The sequence below is a fragment of the Dipodomys ordii genome, unplaced genomic scaffold (assembly GCF_000151885.1).
Source record: "Dipodomys ordii isolate 6190 unplaced genomic scaffold, Dord_2.0 Scaffold11, whole genome shotgun sequence".
Classification (NCBI taxonomy): domain Eukaryota; kingdom Metazoa; phylum Chordata; class Mammalia; order Rodentia; family Heteromyidae; genus Dipodomys; species Dipodomys ordii.
This window is the reverse complement of record NW_012267227.1, coordinates 9119848-9135597: the sequence shown is the minus strand read 5'-3', so window position 1 is coordinate 9135597 and position 15750 is coordinate 9119848. Positions and strand designations below refer to the sequence as shown.

At 42.9% G+C, this 15750-nt stretch overlaps 1 protein-coding gene across 1 annotated transcript in view; it reads left to right on the top strand.

Annotated features, from left to right (window-relative positions):
* The window catches only part of Unc13c (unc-13 homolog C (C. elegans)), a 276186-nt gene extending 260735 nt beyond the window's left edge, over positions 1-15451 (top strand). Inside the window, exons 30-32 of the mRNA XM_013010022.1 lie at positions 10938-11030; positions 11851-12010; positions 14871-15451. Of these exons, the coding sequence (XP_012865476.1) occupies positions 10938-11030; positions 11851-12010; positions 14871-15156 (539 nt within the window). The 3' untranslated portion in view covers positions 15157-15451. The remainder of the gene's footprint in view (positions 1-10937; positions 11031-11850; positions 12011-14870) is intronic.
* The last annotated feature ends 299 nt before the right edge of the window (positions 15452-15750 follow it).

The following is a 15750-nucleotide window of genomic DNA, read 5'->3' as shown; positions in this document are numbered from 1 at the left end:
TCATTTGCTTACATGTGTGTGTGTGTGTGTGTGTGTGTGTGTGTGTGTGTGTGTGTGTGTGTGTGTGTGTGTAACCTGTGAGACAGTACTGAAGCCTGAAGTCAGGGCCTGGGCTTAGTCCCTTAGCTGGCTTCAAACTACAATCTTCAGCCTCCTGAGTCGCTAGGATTTCAGATGTGAGTCATTGACACCTTGTCTATTTTAAGTTTATTTCTGTATCCCAGAGTCCAGTCTTATTCAGTTCTGTGTAATGGTCAATAAAGAAAACTGACTCATAAAGAAAAAAGAAGTTGGGTGCCAGTGGTTCACACCTGTAATCCTAGCAACTCAGGAGGCTGAGATCTGAGGATCACAGTTCGAAGCCAGCCCAAGCAGGAAAGTCTGTGAAACCTTTATCTCCAGTTAAATCACAGAAAAAGCCAGAAGTGACGCTGTGGCTGAAATGATGGCGAGCTAGCCTTGACCAAAAGAAGCTTGGGGAGGGGCTGGGAAGTTGGCTCAGTGGTAGAGCGCTTGCCTTGCATGCCTGAGGCCCTGGGTTCGATTCCTCAGCACCACATAAGCAAAAAGGAAAAAAGCCGGAAGTGGTGGTGTGGCTCAAGTGGTAGAGTGCTAGCCTTGAGCTGAAGAGCTGAGGGATAGCGCCCAGGCCCAGAGTTCAGGCCCCACAACCGGACCCCCCCCCCAAAAAAAAGAAGAAGAAGAAGCTTGGGGACAGCACCCAGGCTCTGGCAAAGAGAAAAGAAAAAGGGAAGGACATGGAAGCCCAGAGGACCTTTCAGAATGTTGTCTAATACTTACCTTCTTAGAAGTAGAGTCCTTTCTATTCCCTGTGTTTCTTCTGACAAACATTATTCACTCTGTCATTACCAGTCCTTGATCTGACATGCTGTCCCTGCTGAATGTGCTGGATTGAGCCAGCCCTCCATCAAAGGTCACAGCAGTACCTCACCGTGCCCATTGCCTTTCCTGTAGAGGAAGTCATCGTGGATGCTACTTCCTAGAGTGGCTGCTTCACAGGGACAGTGAGAATCGCATTTTACTTTGAGCATCGGCTGCTTATTATTTGGGGCTGGTTTTTCTTACCAAATCTAAGCATTATGTGATCTCTCGGGCATACGCTCAGAACCCGACCGCAGCCAATAACTAAGGATCCACTTGTAGTGTTGTCCATTGCAAAGCTGCTTTCTCCACACACCCCACCGCATCTCTAGCTGTATCCTGTCTCTGTGTGTTTCTCCATTTCTGTCTCCTCCCTCCTTGTCTATGGGTCCCTTTTCTCTCTTCCTGTGTGTCTGTCTGTCTTGACTCTTCGAGTGTCGGTCTCTGTGTGCATATCCCTTGGACTCCATGTCTCTCTGTCTCTCTGGTCTGTCTGTCTGTGACTTCTCTGTCTCCATTTCTCTCCGTCTGCATTTCTGCATCTGTTTTTTGGTATCTTTGACTCTATCTCTGTGTGGATCTTCTCCATCTCTGTTTCTCTCCTTGAATCACTGCGTCTCTGTCTCTGTCTCTCTGTGCCTGTTTCTTTCTTCTTCCCTCATCTATACCTCTGTCTCAGTGTATGTCTCTCCTTCTTTCTTTTCTCTTCCTCTGTATCTTTTTCTGTATGTTTCTCCCTTTTTTGTGTCTCTCTCCTAGTGTCTGTCTTCTTGTCTCTGTGTGTGTCCCCTCTCTCTCATTTGTCACTCTTTGTCTCTGTGTCTCCTCTGTCTCCATATCTGTCTCCCGGCATGTGTCTATGACTCTCTCTCTCTCTCTTGCTCGTTCTCTCTCTCTGAAATGGCTCTTATGGCGGCTGCTTGAGCCTTCTGCGGGGTGGGCACGGCTGATGGATGGGGGGAGTCAGCTCCGCCTGCAGCTGTCACCTGCATACCTATTATGTGATCACTGTGGGCACTGCTCATCCTCCGTCAGTGCACATTACCAATTTTCCTCTCAACACTCCTCCGTTACTTCTTCCCATGCTGCCTTCAGCAGGTGGGAGTAAGGGCTGTGTGACGGCGGGCGGATCACAGCCTGGTGGGAACAACTGACCCGCAGAGAGAAGCAGGGAGGAGCAGGGAGGAGCGAGTCTCCTCACAGAGCAGGGCTGTCATACTGAGGGGTGGGGAGGGGGCGAGGCGGGTGAACTTGTCAGCTCACCGCATGGCTCCTTTTATATGTATGTTCAACTACTGTCATTGACAAATGGCAGCTGATTGAAAGCAAATCAGATCATATGAAAATGTTCCATGGGAAAAGTGAATACAGTCGGCTGAAGCCATCGCTCCCTTGTATAGTTTTATATTCATCCTCCTAAAGCTCAGCTCACAGTGCTCCCTTTCTTCCTCCCATCTTGGCTATCAGGAGTGCAATTTTGTTGTTTGTTTTCTTCATATAGTGCTTCAATATAGTACTTCATAGCTCTTTCTCTTTGTGTGTGTGTGTGTGTGCATGCGCGCACGCGCACATGTGTGTGCTGGTCCTGGGGCTTGAACTCAGGGCCTGGGCACTGCCCCTGAGCTTTTTTACTCAAGGATAGTGCTTTACCATTTGAGCCATGGCTCCATTTCTAGGTTTTTGGTGGTTCGTTGGAGATAAGAACCTCATGGACTTTCCCGTCCTGCTGGTTTTGAACCAGGATCTCAGATCTCCTGAATAGCTCAGTGCCCGACTTTATCTTATATACAGATTTGCTTCACTCTTCTAAGTGTGCAGTCAAGAAGTAGGATGTTCGCATCTAGTCCACATACTCCAGGTTTATGTAAAGGTAAGTCACTCTCACAGTTAGCATGTCAATGCAAATCTTCCATGTGTAATTGACTTAGCCACCATCTTTCTAATGACAAAAATAGACAATCATGCGTTTATAATTACTTCTTATTGGAAAAGTATCAAAGTCAGGCACTAAGGGCTCACACTTGTAATCCTAGCTCCTCGGAAGGTAGCAAGCAGGAGGATTGCAGTTCCAGGACAGCTCAGGCAAATGGCTGGTGAGACCCCTTCTCAGCAGAAAAGGCTGTCCACGGTGATACATACCTGTTATCCCAGCTGTGCAGGAAACATAAATAGGAGGTTCATTGTCCAAGCCCCAGCTTAAATATAAAAGTGAGGCCCTAGTTGGCAAATAATGCAAGCCAAAGGGCTTTTTCCCCCTTATTCTGTAGGTTTTCTCTTTATTATTTCCTTTCTAAAATGCATTTTAGTTTTGACATAATCTCATTTGTCTATATTTGCTCTTGTTTTCTATACTCTGGGCAGAACTTTACCAACTCTGTAGATATATATTTCTTTAATTTTTAATCTGGATCTGAATCAAATTTTATGGGCCTATTTCATGTATTTCAGGACATATCTTTTCTCCTTTGAAGAGATGTTAGCCTTTTTTTTTTCAGTCAGTCATGGGGCTTGGGCGCTGTCCCTCAGTTCTTCAGCTCAAGGCGAGCACTCTACTGCTTGAGCCACAGCACCACTTTCAGTTTCCTAGTGATTTATTAGAGATGAGTCTCACGGACTTTCCTGCCCCGGCTGGCTTTGAACCGCGATCCTCAGATCTCAGCCTCCTGAGTAGCTAGGATTACAGGTGTGAGCCACCAGCGCCTGGCTCATGTTAGCCTTTAAAATTATGTTATTGTTTCTCCTTTTACCAAGTTAATCTTGAGCATATTGTGATTTCTCACAATATTCAGTTTTTATACAAATATTTTTTGCAAAATAGCTCATGTTGTTACTGCAGAATGATGCTGTGTTTTCTGTTAATCAGGGTCATAGCATTTTTCAGTTCAGGGTACTGATTGCTTTTCATGGTCTTATTTGTTCTCAGTTGAAAAAGATTGTTCCTAATCATTTACATATGGGTAAATGAGAGCTATGAAACTGTCAAGTCCAAGGAAGCAAAATTAATTGAAATAGGTATGTGTATGATTGCTGTGAAGTTGCATATACATAGTACTGCGGAACTTAAGATATTTAGCACTACATTAGTAATTACAAGTACAAGCCACGTGTTATGACATAGAAAATTCTTCAGCAATCTGGATGCTGTCTAGGCAGTATGTTTTCATCTGTGATTTCATGTCCTCTTCAGCTTTTAGTTCAGCAAGACCTTAAATGACACACAAGAAGAAAGCAGGCAAAGTTTTTCTTCAGTGGAAGAAGAAAGCACCATAGCGTATAGAATGATACATAAATCAGATCCCAGGCCAAATCTCAGCTGCACCCTAATAAAGGGCAAACTTTTATCAGGCAATGAACAACATCTAGTCTAAGTATCACCCTTGCAAACCATGTAGGGTACTGACTGAATTAAGCAGCTTCTGTCATTTCTGCAAAAGCATTAAATGAGTCCTCACTCCTCACAGCAATGGAGAACTAACTACAGAAATCACCACGCAGGGGCCGGGAATGTGCAAAGCAATTGTGAGAACTAATGGGAAAATGATGAATCCACTGTGATCATTGAAAATGTTTTGTTGAAAGAAATGCAAGGACCCCTCCCACACACACTCTCTCTGTCTCTGTGTCTCTGTGTCTCTGTCTGTCTGTCTGTCTCTCTCTCTCTCTCTCTCCCTCTTACCATCAGCTATGAGTTCATCTGGGAAATGAAAAGGTGGAAGAACTGGTGTCTTTCACTCTGTACCTGGAGATCATTAGACGCATTCGGAACTAAAGCGCCTTCTTTCAAATCTTGCCAAGAGCAGTTTGAACAGTGTCCGCCCTTCTTCCGGCTCTGTAGAGATGTATAGATAGAAGAACTGCTTCTGTCGATGGGGGAGGGTTTGAGAGTCCTTTGGAAGTTTGGATTCATTAGCAGCCTTTTCCTCCTTTCTGGAGAGAGAGAGAGAGAGAGAGAGAGAGAGAGAGAGAGAGAGCGCACACACTGGGGTATGCGAAGGGCTGGGGTCCTTAGGCTGTAAGGGTGCTAACTCTGCTACTAGCAAGGGCTTCTGGCACTGTTGGCATTAGGAGTAAAGAGAGTGTGAAGCGCTTAAAGCAGTAGGTGGTGCAGGCGGTGCAGGTCCCTGCCAGGGGAGGCGTGGCAGGAAGCGCAGCTGCTACAGCCCATCCTGACATCCAGGTACCATCTGACCCGCTCCTGGGGAGGACGTGGTATTTGGACCCCTCTACTCGGGTGGCACAGGAGCCGTGATGTCCCTCTTTAGCCCTTTGGTGATGGTGCCAACCCATGACTGGCACAATGACCAGAGTCAAGCAGCGTTATTTGGGGAAGGAGAGGGGGCCCCATTTGTCTGTACCTGCTGGGATGTGACACTCAGCCAGAGCAGGCAGAATTGCCCTCTCCAGCCCAGACCTCAGCCAAATGCACGCGGTGGGTAGAGTGACAGCCACAGAGGTGCTGGTGAGGCCCTCAGCATGCCCGTGGGGGCGGGGTGGCAGCAGAAATCAGGGTGGTACAGGGGAGAGCGGTGTGAGGAGTCACTTGGGGGCCTGTCCTGGTGGCACTGCACATGGCTGGCTGGTCAGCTCTTGATCTCAGAGCTCCCTGATCTCATGGTTCCTGGGGTGGGGGTGGCACCTTCTGTTACCCCTGTCTCACACGTGTGTGCCCTGCAGTGCAGGACACCCAGCGGGCGTGGTCCAGGGTCACTCTGCTGTGCTATTCTGCAGAAGGTTCTGCTCCCTGCGGTAAGCTAATCTCACACCATGGCTCCTGACTAGAGCACCCTAGGGATTCATTCGATGGGCGACAGGGTGAGATCCCTTCCCGAAGCCGTGCTCCAGTGCAGAGCTCCATCGCTGGCTCCCACGGCTTTGCCTCTGAGAACTGTGACACTGTCTAGTAGCCAGGTTAGCCTGCGTCCACACAGATCGCTCGCTGGGCCTCTTCCCTACCCCTGGCAGATGCTTTACTTCCTTTGTGTTGGGACCTGAGGTCTTCCCAGTCTCTCTCTGGCTGATTTCCAGGGTCCTCCCATGATCACACACCCCTCAGAACGTGGCTGCATGTGTGTGACCCTAGAAGGGCCAGGGAGCACTGAGAATCTTCAGAAGCATGACGTCCTTCATAAATAAGAGTGGTGACGACATCTGTGCTCTGCCCTGGTAGCCAGAAGTCACGTATGTGTACTAATTAGAATCATATTTCCTTTTATATAAAGCTCTCAAATTCTATAGCAACTCAAGTAAAGCCTTTACATTACTCTGGTGATTTACTCTGCAGAAGAACTGAGACCTCCTGGTGAGTGCTTTGATGGAAAGCTTTACTAATCCATAAGTACGTTAAAGGAACAAGTTGGCAGTCATTTCCTGATGTTTATTCAGGGTAGAAACAAGGCATTTGCCTTGTTTGGAAAGGCTTATATGACCACGCTTAGAGATTTAAATGGCAAAGTAGGCATTGACCTGGCTTTGATTCTTCTTAGGAAACAAATCCACAAGCGTTTGCCAGTTTGTTTTATTTATACACACATATACACACATAGATATGGAGTATCGCAGAATGCTTCAGTATGTGTATATATAGTGTCATGTTTAAGTGAGGTTGAACATGTCTGCCTCCTCAAACTGATCATTTTGTGATGGTGAAAACGTTCGAGCTTTTTTTGAAATGTAGATTGCATGGTGATTACCTGTACTCATTCTGGAACGTTTGTTTTGCTTTCAAATCTATTATCTCCCTTTAATATCTTTTTAAAAAATTGTATCGTAAAGATGATGTAGAGAGGGGTTACCGTTACATCAGTGGGTTGCATGTCTTGTTGAACGGTGCCATTTCATTTCCTCCAAGTATTTTCCCTCCTGGCCTCCCTGCCCACCAAGTCATATAGTATATTTCCAAAACACACTGGAACTTCTTGCTCCTAACTCTGCGTTAGTCTCCAGTGGCCTACCCTCCACACGTCTGTCCTCGGGCACCTGTAACCACCATTCCACTCTTATGATGGTAACTTTTTAAATGGTACCTATGAGAGGGATCAGGCAGTATTTGTTTTTCTCTGTCTAGTTTATTTCCCTTCACGTAATGTCCTCTAGCCCTCTCCAGTTGGCTGCAAATGATAGGATTCCAGTTGTTTATGGCAGAATAGTACTGCATCGGGCATCTGTACCATGGTGCCTTTCTTTATCTACTGATGGTGTGCTTGAGCTTTTTCTCCCTTCTTGGCTATGGGGAATAGGGCTGCAGGGAACATGAGTAGGCTTGCTTTGATGCACGGTTTCCTTTCCTCTGCGTGGATACCCAGCAATGACATCATGGCAATTCTCTTTTGCCTTTTTCTGAGATTCCTCCATACTGCTTTCCTTAATGACTGTACTAATACACATTCCCACAAATAGTGTATTGGGGTTCCCTTTTGTCATCTTTTTCAACATTGATCTTTTGTCATTTTTGATAATACCATGAGTTCTGTGTAGCCAGGAGGACTTTACATGCTGTCTCTGGTTACAATCATATTTTTAAAGAAACTATCAAGAAAGAACATTTCACGGGATTCTTGGTTGATCCAAGTTAAGACATCAGAGCAGGGAGATGTTTTTTCCCATTACACATTTGGGTGGGCTCACATAAACATCTGACATCTTTATTACACTTAGCGAAGGAGTCCTTAGTGAGCAGAGTTCCAAAGTTGTTAAAGATGAATCCAGTCACTCCAAAGGTATAATACTGTGGTGTTTGATTTAGAGAAGTATAAAATACATGAAGGAGGGGCTGGGAAGGTGGCTCAGTGGTAGAGCGCTTGCCTTGCATGCATGAGGCCCTGGGTTTGATTCCTCAGCACCACATAAGCAAAAAGAAAAAAGCCAGAAGTGGTGCTGTGGCTCAAGTGGTAGAGCGCTAGCCTTGAGCTGAAGAGCTGAGGGACAGTGCCCAGAGTTCGGGCCCCACGACCAGACCCCGCAAAAAAAAAAAAAATACATGGAGGACAGGTTACCTTTTCTGTGTGGCATTATGCATGGATCTTTATGGTATTTAATAACTTTGAGCTATTATTATTGAGCCGTTGTAATGACTCTAGAGCCATTTATTGGACAGCTATTATCTGCAAGGCACATAATCTGAATATTTTAATTTTTTTTCTTTTGGGGTCCACGGCAGTACTACCAGGAATGTGATTCTTGTGTCCATTTGTAAAGGAAATGGAACTTCATAGAGTTTTAACTATTAATGAGTGAAAGTAGATTTATAATTAGGGTATTGTAATTCCATTAGAATTACAATTACTATGTCATAGTCTTTGTATTATGTTATATATATAACAAAAGTTTTATATATGTGTGTGTATATATATATATAAAACACTTGAGGCAGTCAAGAACAATATAAACAGTAGAAATACAAGCAGTAGAGACATGTGGATAGGACTTCATAAGATAATGGAACAAGAGTGTTGTATAAACATGTAGTTTTTCTTGATGAAAAACATGAAAGATTTCAATTAATCCAAAGGTAGCATCTATCAAGCAGAAGAGATGGAATAAAAGGGAGACCAAGGCTGTGTTTGGGACTTGATCGGGGCATAGGAAGGTGCACTTGTGAGACTAGAAGAAAGGAGGGTGGTGGGAAAGATGCCTGCTGGACGTGGGCGGAGGCCTTCCTGCAGTCTTAGGTTGTCAGGCCTTCGTGGCATGGAGTAAGAGAATGTTCCGCAGCTCTAGAACAGTGTCTAAAGACTTGCAGACTTTCCTAGCATTTCTACTTGCCTTTCCTTCTATCCTCACTGAATTCTGCAATTTCTAGGACTCACGGTTCTGCTTTATGCATCTGTGTGGACTGTAGCGCTACTTCCTGTGCTCCCTTGACTTTAAGATAAATCCCATTCAAGAGCCACCCTAGACATTTTCTCCTCTGTGACATATTGATAATAGCTACATAGTATGTTATGTCTATTTGCACTTTTCCCCTCCCCCATCATCCTCCATTATAAATCAATGAGAATATTCTGGAAGCATGTTTAAATCACTATTATTGACTTTCTAAGAATCAGATGGGACACCCAAGTTAAGACTCTGTCTTTTTTAACAAGGGAACTAAAAACAATGATATGGTGAGGTATTTATAAAACCAGAAGAAATAGTGAACTAACCTCGCAATGTCACAAAAACGAAGCGAAGTTGCCACCAGAACCAGGAACTGTAAGTGCTGCATGAGGGTAATCTAGGTTGTAGAGTTCAGCTAGAAAAAGGGGACCCCACAGGACGGTGCCTAACACAGGAGCTATGCTGGGCTGACTCTGCTCTGTCCTTCTAATTTTACCCGGGTTTCTCTTTGGCCAAATCATAGTAGAAGCTAGAATTCTGGGAAACCACTGATGATTCCCCTCTGAGGGCATATAACAGCATGAGTAGGGTAGAAAGTAAATCTCAAGAGCCCAGTGGAGGGGCTGGAGAGATTGTTCCATGGTAGAGTGTTAATTTAGCAAGTATGAGGCCCTGAGTACTCTGTCCCTAGTACCACCCAAAAAGATGGGAGGGTAAACACATTTTTAATAAGTTTTTTATTGTGAAAATACTGTACGGAGGGGTTACAAATACATAAGCAAGGCAATGAGTATATTTCTTATCAAGCACTGTTGCCTCCTCTGGTTTTTCCCCTACTACCCCTTCCCTCCATCTCCACAACTGCACTCCCCCCCACCCAACACGTTCATTTTTTATATTATCATGAGCCCCCGCTGTAGGAGTACAGGTTAATAAAGCTTACCAAGCAAGCTGACAAGAACAATTAAATGTTTAATTTATTGAAACTCTAATTCCAATATAATTTCATATATTGAAAATATAATTGTATTTCTGCAGACCTCAAAAGATTAAATGAAAATTCTTTCATTAAAAAATTCAATTGCTTTGGTAAAAAAAAATAATGTGCAAAAATTAGCAATCCTATTATAAATTGTAATGGGATAGGAATAAATGGATAGGAATAAACTTTCTAAAAAGTGTACTGTATACTGAAGAAAAAGAAAAGTAATTGAAGCACACAAAACAAGGTTTAGATAAATAGGAAGATAGACCTATTTATATTCTTGAATAGGACTCTGTAGCACCAGTTTAGGAGTGATAGGAAATGGTTTTATTTTTCCCAAAATTATTACTTTAGCACAGACACCTCCCTAGAAAATCACTCAAGTTTAGACAGCATTAATCAAATGTTGCTTCTAATCTTTACACCTTTCTCCTCAAGCTAAAATGGTAAGTCTGGGAGAACAGAGGTGTAATAATACATTTTCTCCTCCTGGTTTTGGGAAAGAAGGAAAGAGGATATTTGAACTTTGCTAGTTAGCTTTTGTGGGTAAGGGGTCATTGTCTCCTGGTTTGGTGTTTAGGTCTATTCTAGTGCGTTGATCTTGGGGGATGTAGGAGTTGCATGGTGTGAGACATCTTAAGGTTTGAATAATTATAAAATGTCAGTGGTTTATTCTCAAGTACTCAGTGAACGTTGTAAAAGCAGAGGGTATGTATTACAGAAGCACATCGTGAATGTATGAAAGTAGCACATGCAGGGGGAACCTTCACACACTGTTCGAAAGGGGGAGGGTGACACAAAAAAGAGTACTAGAGATGGGGTGAATTTGATCAAAGTATATCATAAATGTATATAAATGTAAATAGCACCATGAAACCCCCTTTGTGTAACTAATTTGTGCTAATTTAAACATTATATTGCAATATATTTTTATATTTTGGTGTCTAATGTGCACTTCCCAAGTACAGTTACTTCTCCTGTACACTGAGCCATCTTGTCCCGCTGTAGCAAAGTTCTTTCAGAATGATGTACAGTAATTTTACTTTGGGCACAGTAATGACCAACAATCTAATCTCCAGCCCTCAGACACCAGAGGAAACCTCTTAGTTCATGAACATTTATCAATACTTCTTATTATGGGTTCCCAATGAAAATAACCATTTTAAATATTTAACTCTTATGCAGAGGATGTCGATGTTCACTGGGAAAGTGGTAAGAAAGTTCAGGCTTACACACTTCTGCTTCATTGCAGGTCGCTCCTCCAAAGATGCTGTGGGTCAGATATCTGTCCACGTGGATGTGGCTGCCACCCCCGGAACTGGAGATCATAAAGTCACTGTCAAAGGTAAAAGGTCTACAGCAATCATGACAGGCATAATGCAACTTTCCTTGCATGTAGTTTCTAAAACATACATTTAAACTATTATAGGACTTACCATATTGCTTAATATATCCATCTGTAAACTTGGTCACCTTAAAATTGTATTGCCTAGTTTATCTTTTATATATAATCTGGCTATGGTACTGTTGTTCTGAAAGTACTATAACTATTAGCCATGGTGCATTCAGAATACACAGTACTAGTAATGCTACAGAGAGATGGATGTAATTATGGAGGTAGTACTGATGCTCTTCAAAAACTACTTTGAATAGGTTTCAAATATCAGTTTAATGAATCAATTTTAAAACACTTTCCATATGATAGCATAGTAAAAGAATAAGGTGTACATACATATATCAGGAGGTTTATTTAGAATAGTCGTAGTGTTTGACAATAACAAATGACTGGTAGGCACAGAATGGAATAGCCACACAAGAATTAGATAACCATGATGGGTTTAAAGCTACTTGTAGACTAAAATACATTATGGCTCAGTTTGTACCTAAAGGAAATATTGAATCTGTGTATGCACATACTAAAATACTAAGCCATTCTAAGAGATCAAAAAGACAGAAAATATACAAAAATAGTTTAAGAGAATGACCTAAGTATTTGACGATATAAACACCATACTTCTGCCCAGAGAGAAATGCTTACTTTTCATCAATAACAAATGTTTTTTATCTCGTTTACAAATTTAGTGCCAATTATCAGAGCCAAACTCTAAATTGGGCACATTTATTTACTTAAAATCCCTCCTCTTTTTTCCCTTTCTGGATTCTAGTGATTGCTATCAATGACCTCAACTGGCAGACCACAGCCATGTTCCGCCCCTTCGTGGAAGTGTGCATGCTGGGACCCAACCTCGGAGACAAGAAGAGAAAACAAGGCACAAAGACCAAGAGCAATACCTGGTCACCCAAGTACAATGAGACTTTTCAGTTGTAAGTAATCAACCCAACTCACTCCATCCAGGAATCGCTATTGTACAGCTCGGGGTGGAAAGGACTAAGGAAAGTACACCCTAGAGGTCTGGCATTCCTGTTCAGTGCAAATGAACAACTGTGTGATTAGATCCCATCAGTGACTGGGCATATTTACCATTGGACACATTCGTTATTGGTAAATATACCCAGCCACTGAATGAAGGGATCTGGCACATAGACAATGTTAACATTGCTCTCACAGGAGTTGTTTTCTAGCCATAATGATAAAAATCACAAATAAAAATATCAGCTTATTAGCAAATAGTATAAAGAGTGCTCTGTAATAAGTACCAATTGCCTGAACCAGATAGTCAGGAAAACATGTGAATGTTAAACAAAAACCCGAGAAAGAATGGGTCCTCTAGGCAAGAGAATTAGTCTACAATGTCTACAAGAAATGGTCTACAATGGGGCTGGGTAGGTGGCTCAGTGGTAGAGTGCTTGCCTTGCATGCATGAGACCCTAGGTTTGATTCCTTAGCACCACATAAGCAGAAAAAGCTGGCACTGGTGCTGTGGCTCAAGTGGTAGAGTGCTAACCTTGAACTGAAGAGCTGAGGGACAGCGTCCAGGCCCAGAGTTCAGACCCACAACAGACCAAAAAAAAAATGTCTCCAATGAGGGAGAGCTAATGAAGCAGGTACCATCTCACACTGGGTCTGTAAATGCTGCTCATGAGGTGGCCCTTCGAAGAGATCAGTAACTAGATTTGTATCTTTAAATGATTTTTCCGTTGGTTATGTGCACAGGATGAGATTTCTATAGACATTTCTGTAATGTATGCAAGAGATAAGTGACTATCCAGATCGTTGCAAGGAAATAAAAGGAAGATCTGGGTCTGTGCTAGAGGTAGGGTGTGAAAGAAAAAGAATCTATCATTCTTAGGAACACTCCAGTAATTCAAGAGGGGCTTATGCCTAACAAGGAATTTCCAGGGATGTGAGCAGAGGCAGGGAGGATGATGGGATTGCAGGCTCTCTCTCCTATGCTGGGAATGTGCAGTGCAAGAGTCCTGACTAAAATTAGGTTGGGTAAATGAACCTTCATGTGTCATCAGACACCCTAGAAAGAGCAGTGGATTTCTTGTGAATGAAGCAACCTACTCGAGACAACCTTCACACACAATAAGGTAGGAAACTGATCTTACCTCTCAGCTTTCTGATATCCTTATGGAGTCCCTTTGGGGAAAAAAAAAATCAGCTGGAACAACATGGAGAAAGCCTACCTGTCCTTGCGGTGGTAACAGGTGGCACGGGCGCTGAGTGAGTCTGTTCTCGGCAGAGGGTGAATCTGGGCAAATCTGGCGATGCACTGAACTGGGGAGACAAAATGACATCAGAACTTCATTTTAAATCTGCTCTAGGTATTGTTGGGTTGTCTCCCTATTAATCTTAGTTAAATCCACAATGTAAATGAGCTCACAGATGGGAACCAGAGAAAAGCCCTGATGGTATTTATACACCCAAAACAGTCTTAGTTTGCAGTTTTAATGTTGGTTTCTTGCATACCTTTAGAAGCCCTGTGCTCTGAACATTCACTCTTACCATTCATTGACATTTTGCTGTTGTCATGTATATATGGACGTATATAGTTCTTGTACAATAATCCCTACTATTTGCCAGCTCACAGTTTTTACCTCTGTTCCAAATTACACAACATTTTTAACTCAATTAAAATGTTTTTAACCTCTAGGTTCTAAACATGACATATTTGATAGATTTTGTAAGATATCATCTAAGGTATCGAGTTTAGAATAGTTATCCTGTTCTGTTAATCTACAGCTATAATTTCTTATGGACCCCAATGACAGTGAACTGTTTGTCGTGTTATTATTCAAGTATCAATTTTCAAGAGCTTAGGTTTGTTTGTAAATTATAATTAATGTGCATACCTTTTAACATGAATAAAAGCACTTCAATAAGAATAGCACTGACTAAAGAAGTAGATACAACACTACGCCCGCTCACAAGATCACCGTGATTCTTTGGAAAGGTAGCACTGTCAGGTGTTTTCATGCACAAAGAAAACCCAGAGCTGTATCACTCACCCATCATTTCAGTTTGTCCCTGAAAATAGATGAATGGTATAGTTGTCAGTTTCACCTGGAAACAAAAGTCTGTGTAAAATGTTTCATCCATGGAAAAAATAAATTGCCTGCCAAGGAAGGAATCTGCGAGAGGCCAATGCTGACCAGCAGATACCCTTGTTTGCTAATGAAGGCAAATGTAAGAATGAATTAAAAATACAGAACGGATGACGCCAGCCAGCGCATCAGCCTTCTTCATTATGGGCAGCTTCACACTGACAAGTTGTCTCCCATTGTCAGTACAGGCCGTCCGCAGCTACACACTTGACAGGTCTCATGGTTGCCATAGGAAAGAAGAGGCATTGAAGCACCAGGGTCTGCTGGAACTGACTGACTGACTCTAGAGATTTGTATCCAATTTAGCATCTACATGAGTAGTGCTTGGTAGTCAGTTCTGGCTGAGAGATGATAGCTTACCCAGGAGTCTGAGATAAAAGATTATAATAGTTGACGTTCCAACAACCTCTATAACCCACAGCCTCAATCTCCTTGAGAAGACTACTGCCTGTGTGCTGATCATGAGAGACGGGAAGGATAGGTTTTCTTTAAAAAAAAAAAAAAAAAAAAAAGGTTGCATTGTTGTTACACAGACTTTAGGAAAATCTGCCTAAACAAGTTTTAAAGGGATCGGGGTTTAAAGGCAACGGTATTCTAACATGCCAGCTATTCAAACAAAGCACTCTACAAACTACTAGTAAAATGTGTGTTCAATTTGTGCTTCTGATTCACACAGCGTTCTGGGTAACGATAACCGCCCAGGGTCCTACGAACTCCACCTGTCTGTCAAGGATTACTGCTTTGCTCGGGAAGATCGAATTATTGGAATGACGGTTATTCAGCTCCATAATATAGCAGAGAGAGGAAGCTACGGAGCCTGGTATCCGCTCTTGAAAAGTATCTCTATGGATGAGACGGGCTTGACGATCCTGAGAATCCTCTCGCAGAGAACCAGTGATGACGTGGCTAAAGAATTTGTAAGACTAAAATCCGAAACAAGATCTACCGAAGACAGTGCTTGAAACCCAAATGCTCATTGTCTGACCACGCTGCATGCACGTTCAAATTACACAGGAATGTTTATCTCAGTCCGTTTCAATGTCTTGCCAGTACTCACGTACAGTGTCTACAAGGTATGTGGAAAACTTGACTCAACTTTTTATACTAACTACTAATTCTGGTCTTTAGGAAATAAATGTTCCATGAAGTGCCAAAATGATGAAGTAAAATAATCAAGACTCTCTTTTTTTAAATGTTATAATTTCATGGTCATGACCAGTCTGCTCATCCCTAACAGAGTCCACGCCTGGTTGAATTCCTTTCCATTGTTCCCCCCCCCCCCCCCCCCCCCCCCTATAAACCCTTAAAAAAAAAAGGGGGGGGCTGGGAAGGTGGCTCAGTGGTAGAGCGCTTGCCTTGCATGCCTGAGGCCCTGGATTCATCTCCACCGCCGCCCCCCCCCCCCCCCCCGCCTCCCCCCTCCCAATAACGTTTGTTGCTCAAGCTCTGTTTTAATTTCACCTTCTCTCATTCTGAATATCTTACACCCTTTTCTACCATAAATAGAGATGTCTAATGGTGACTTCCCAGAAAGCATTTGTAATTTTATAGTCATG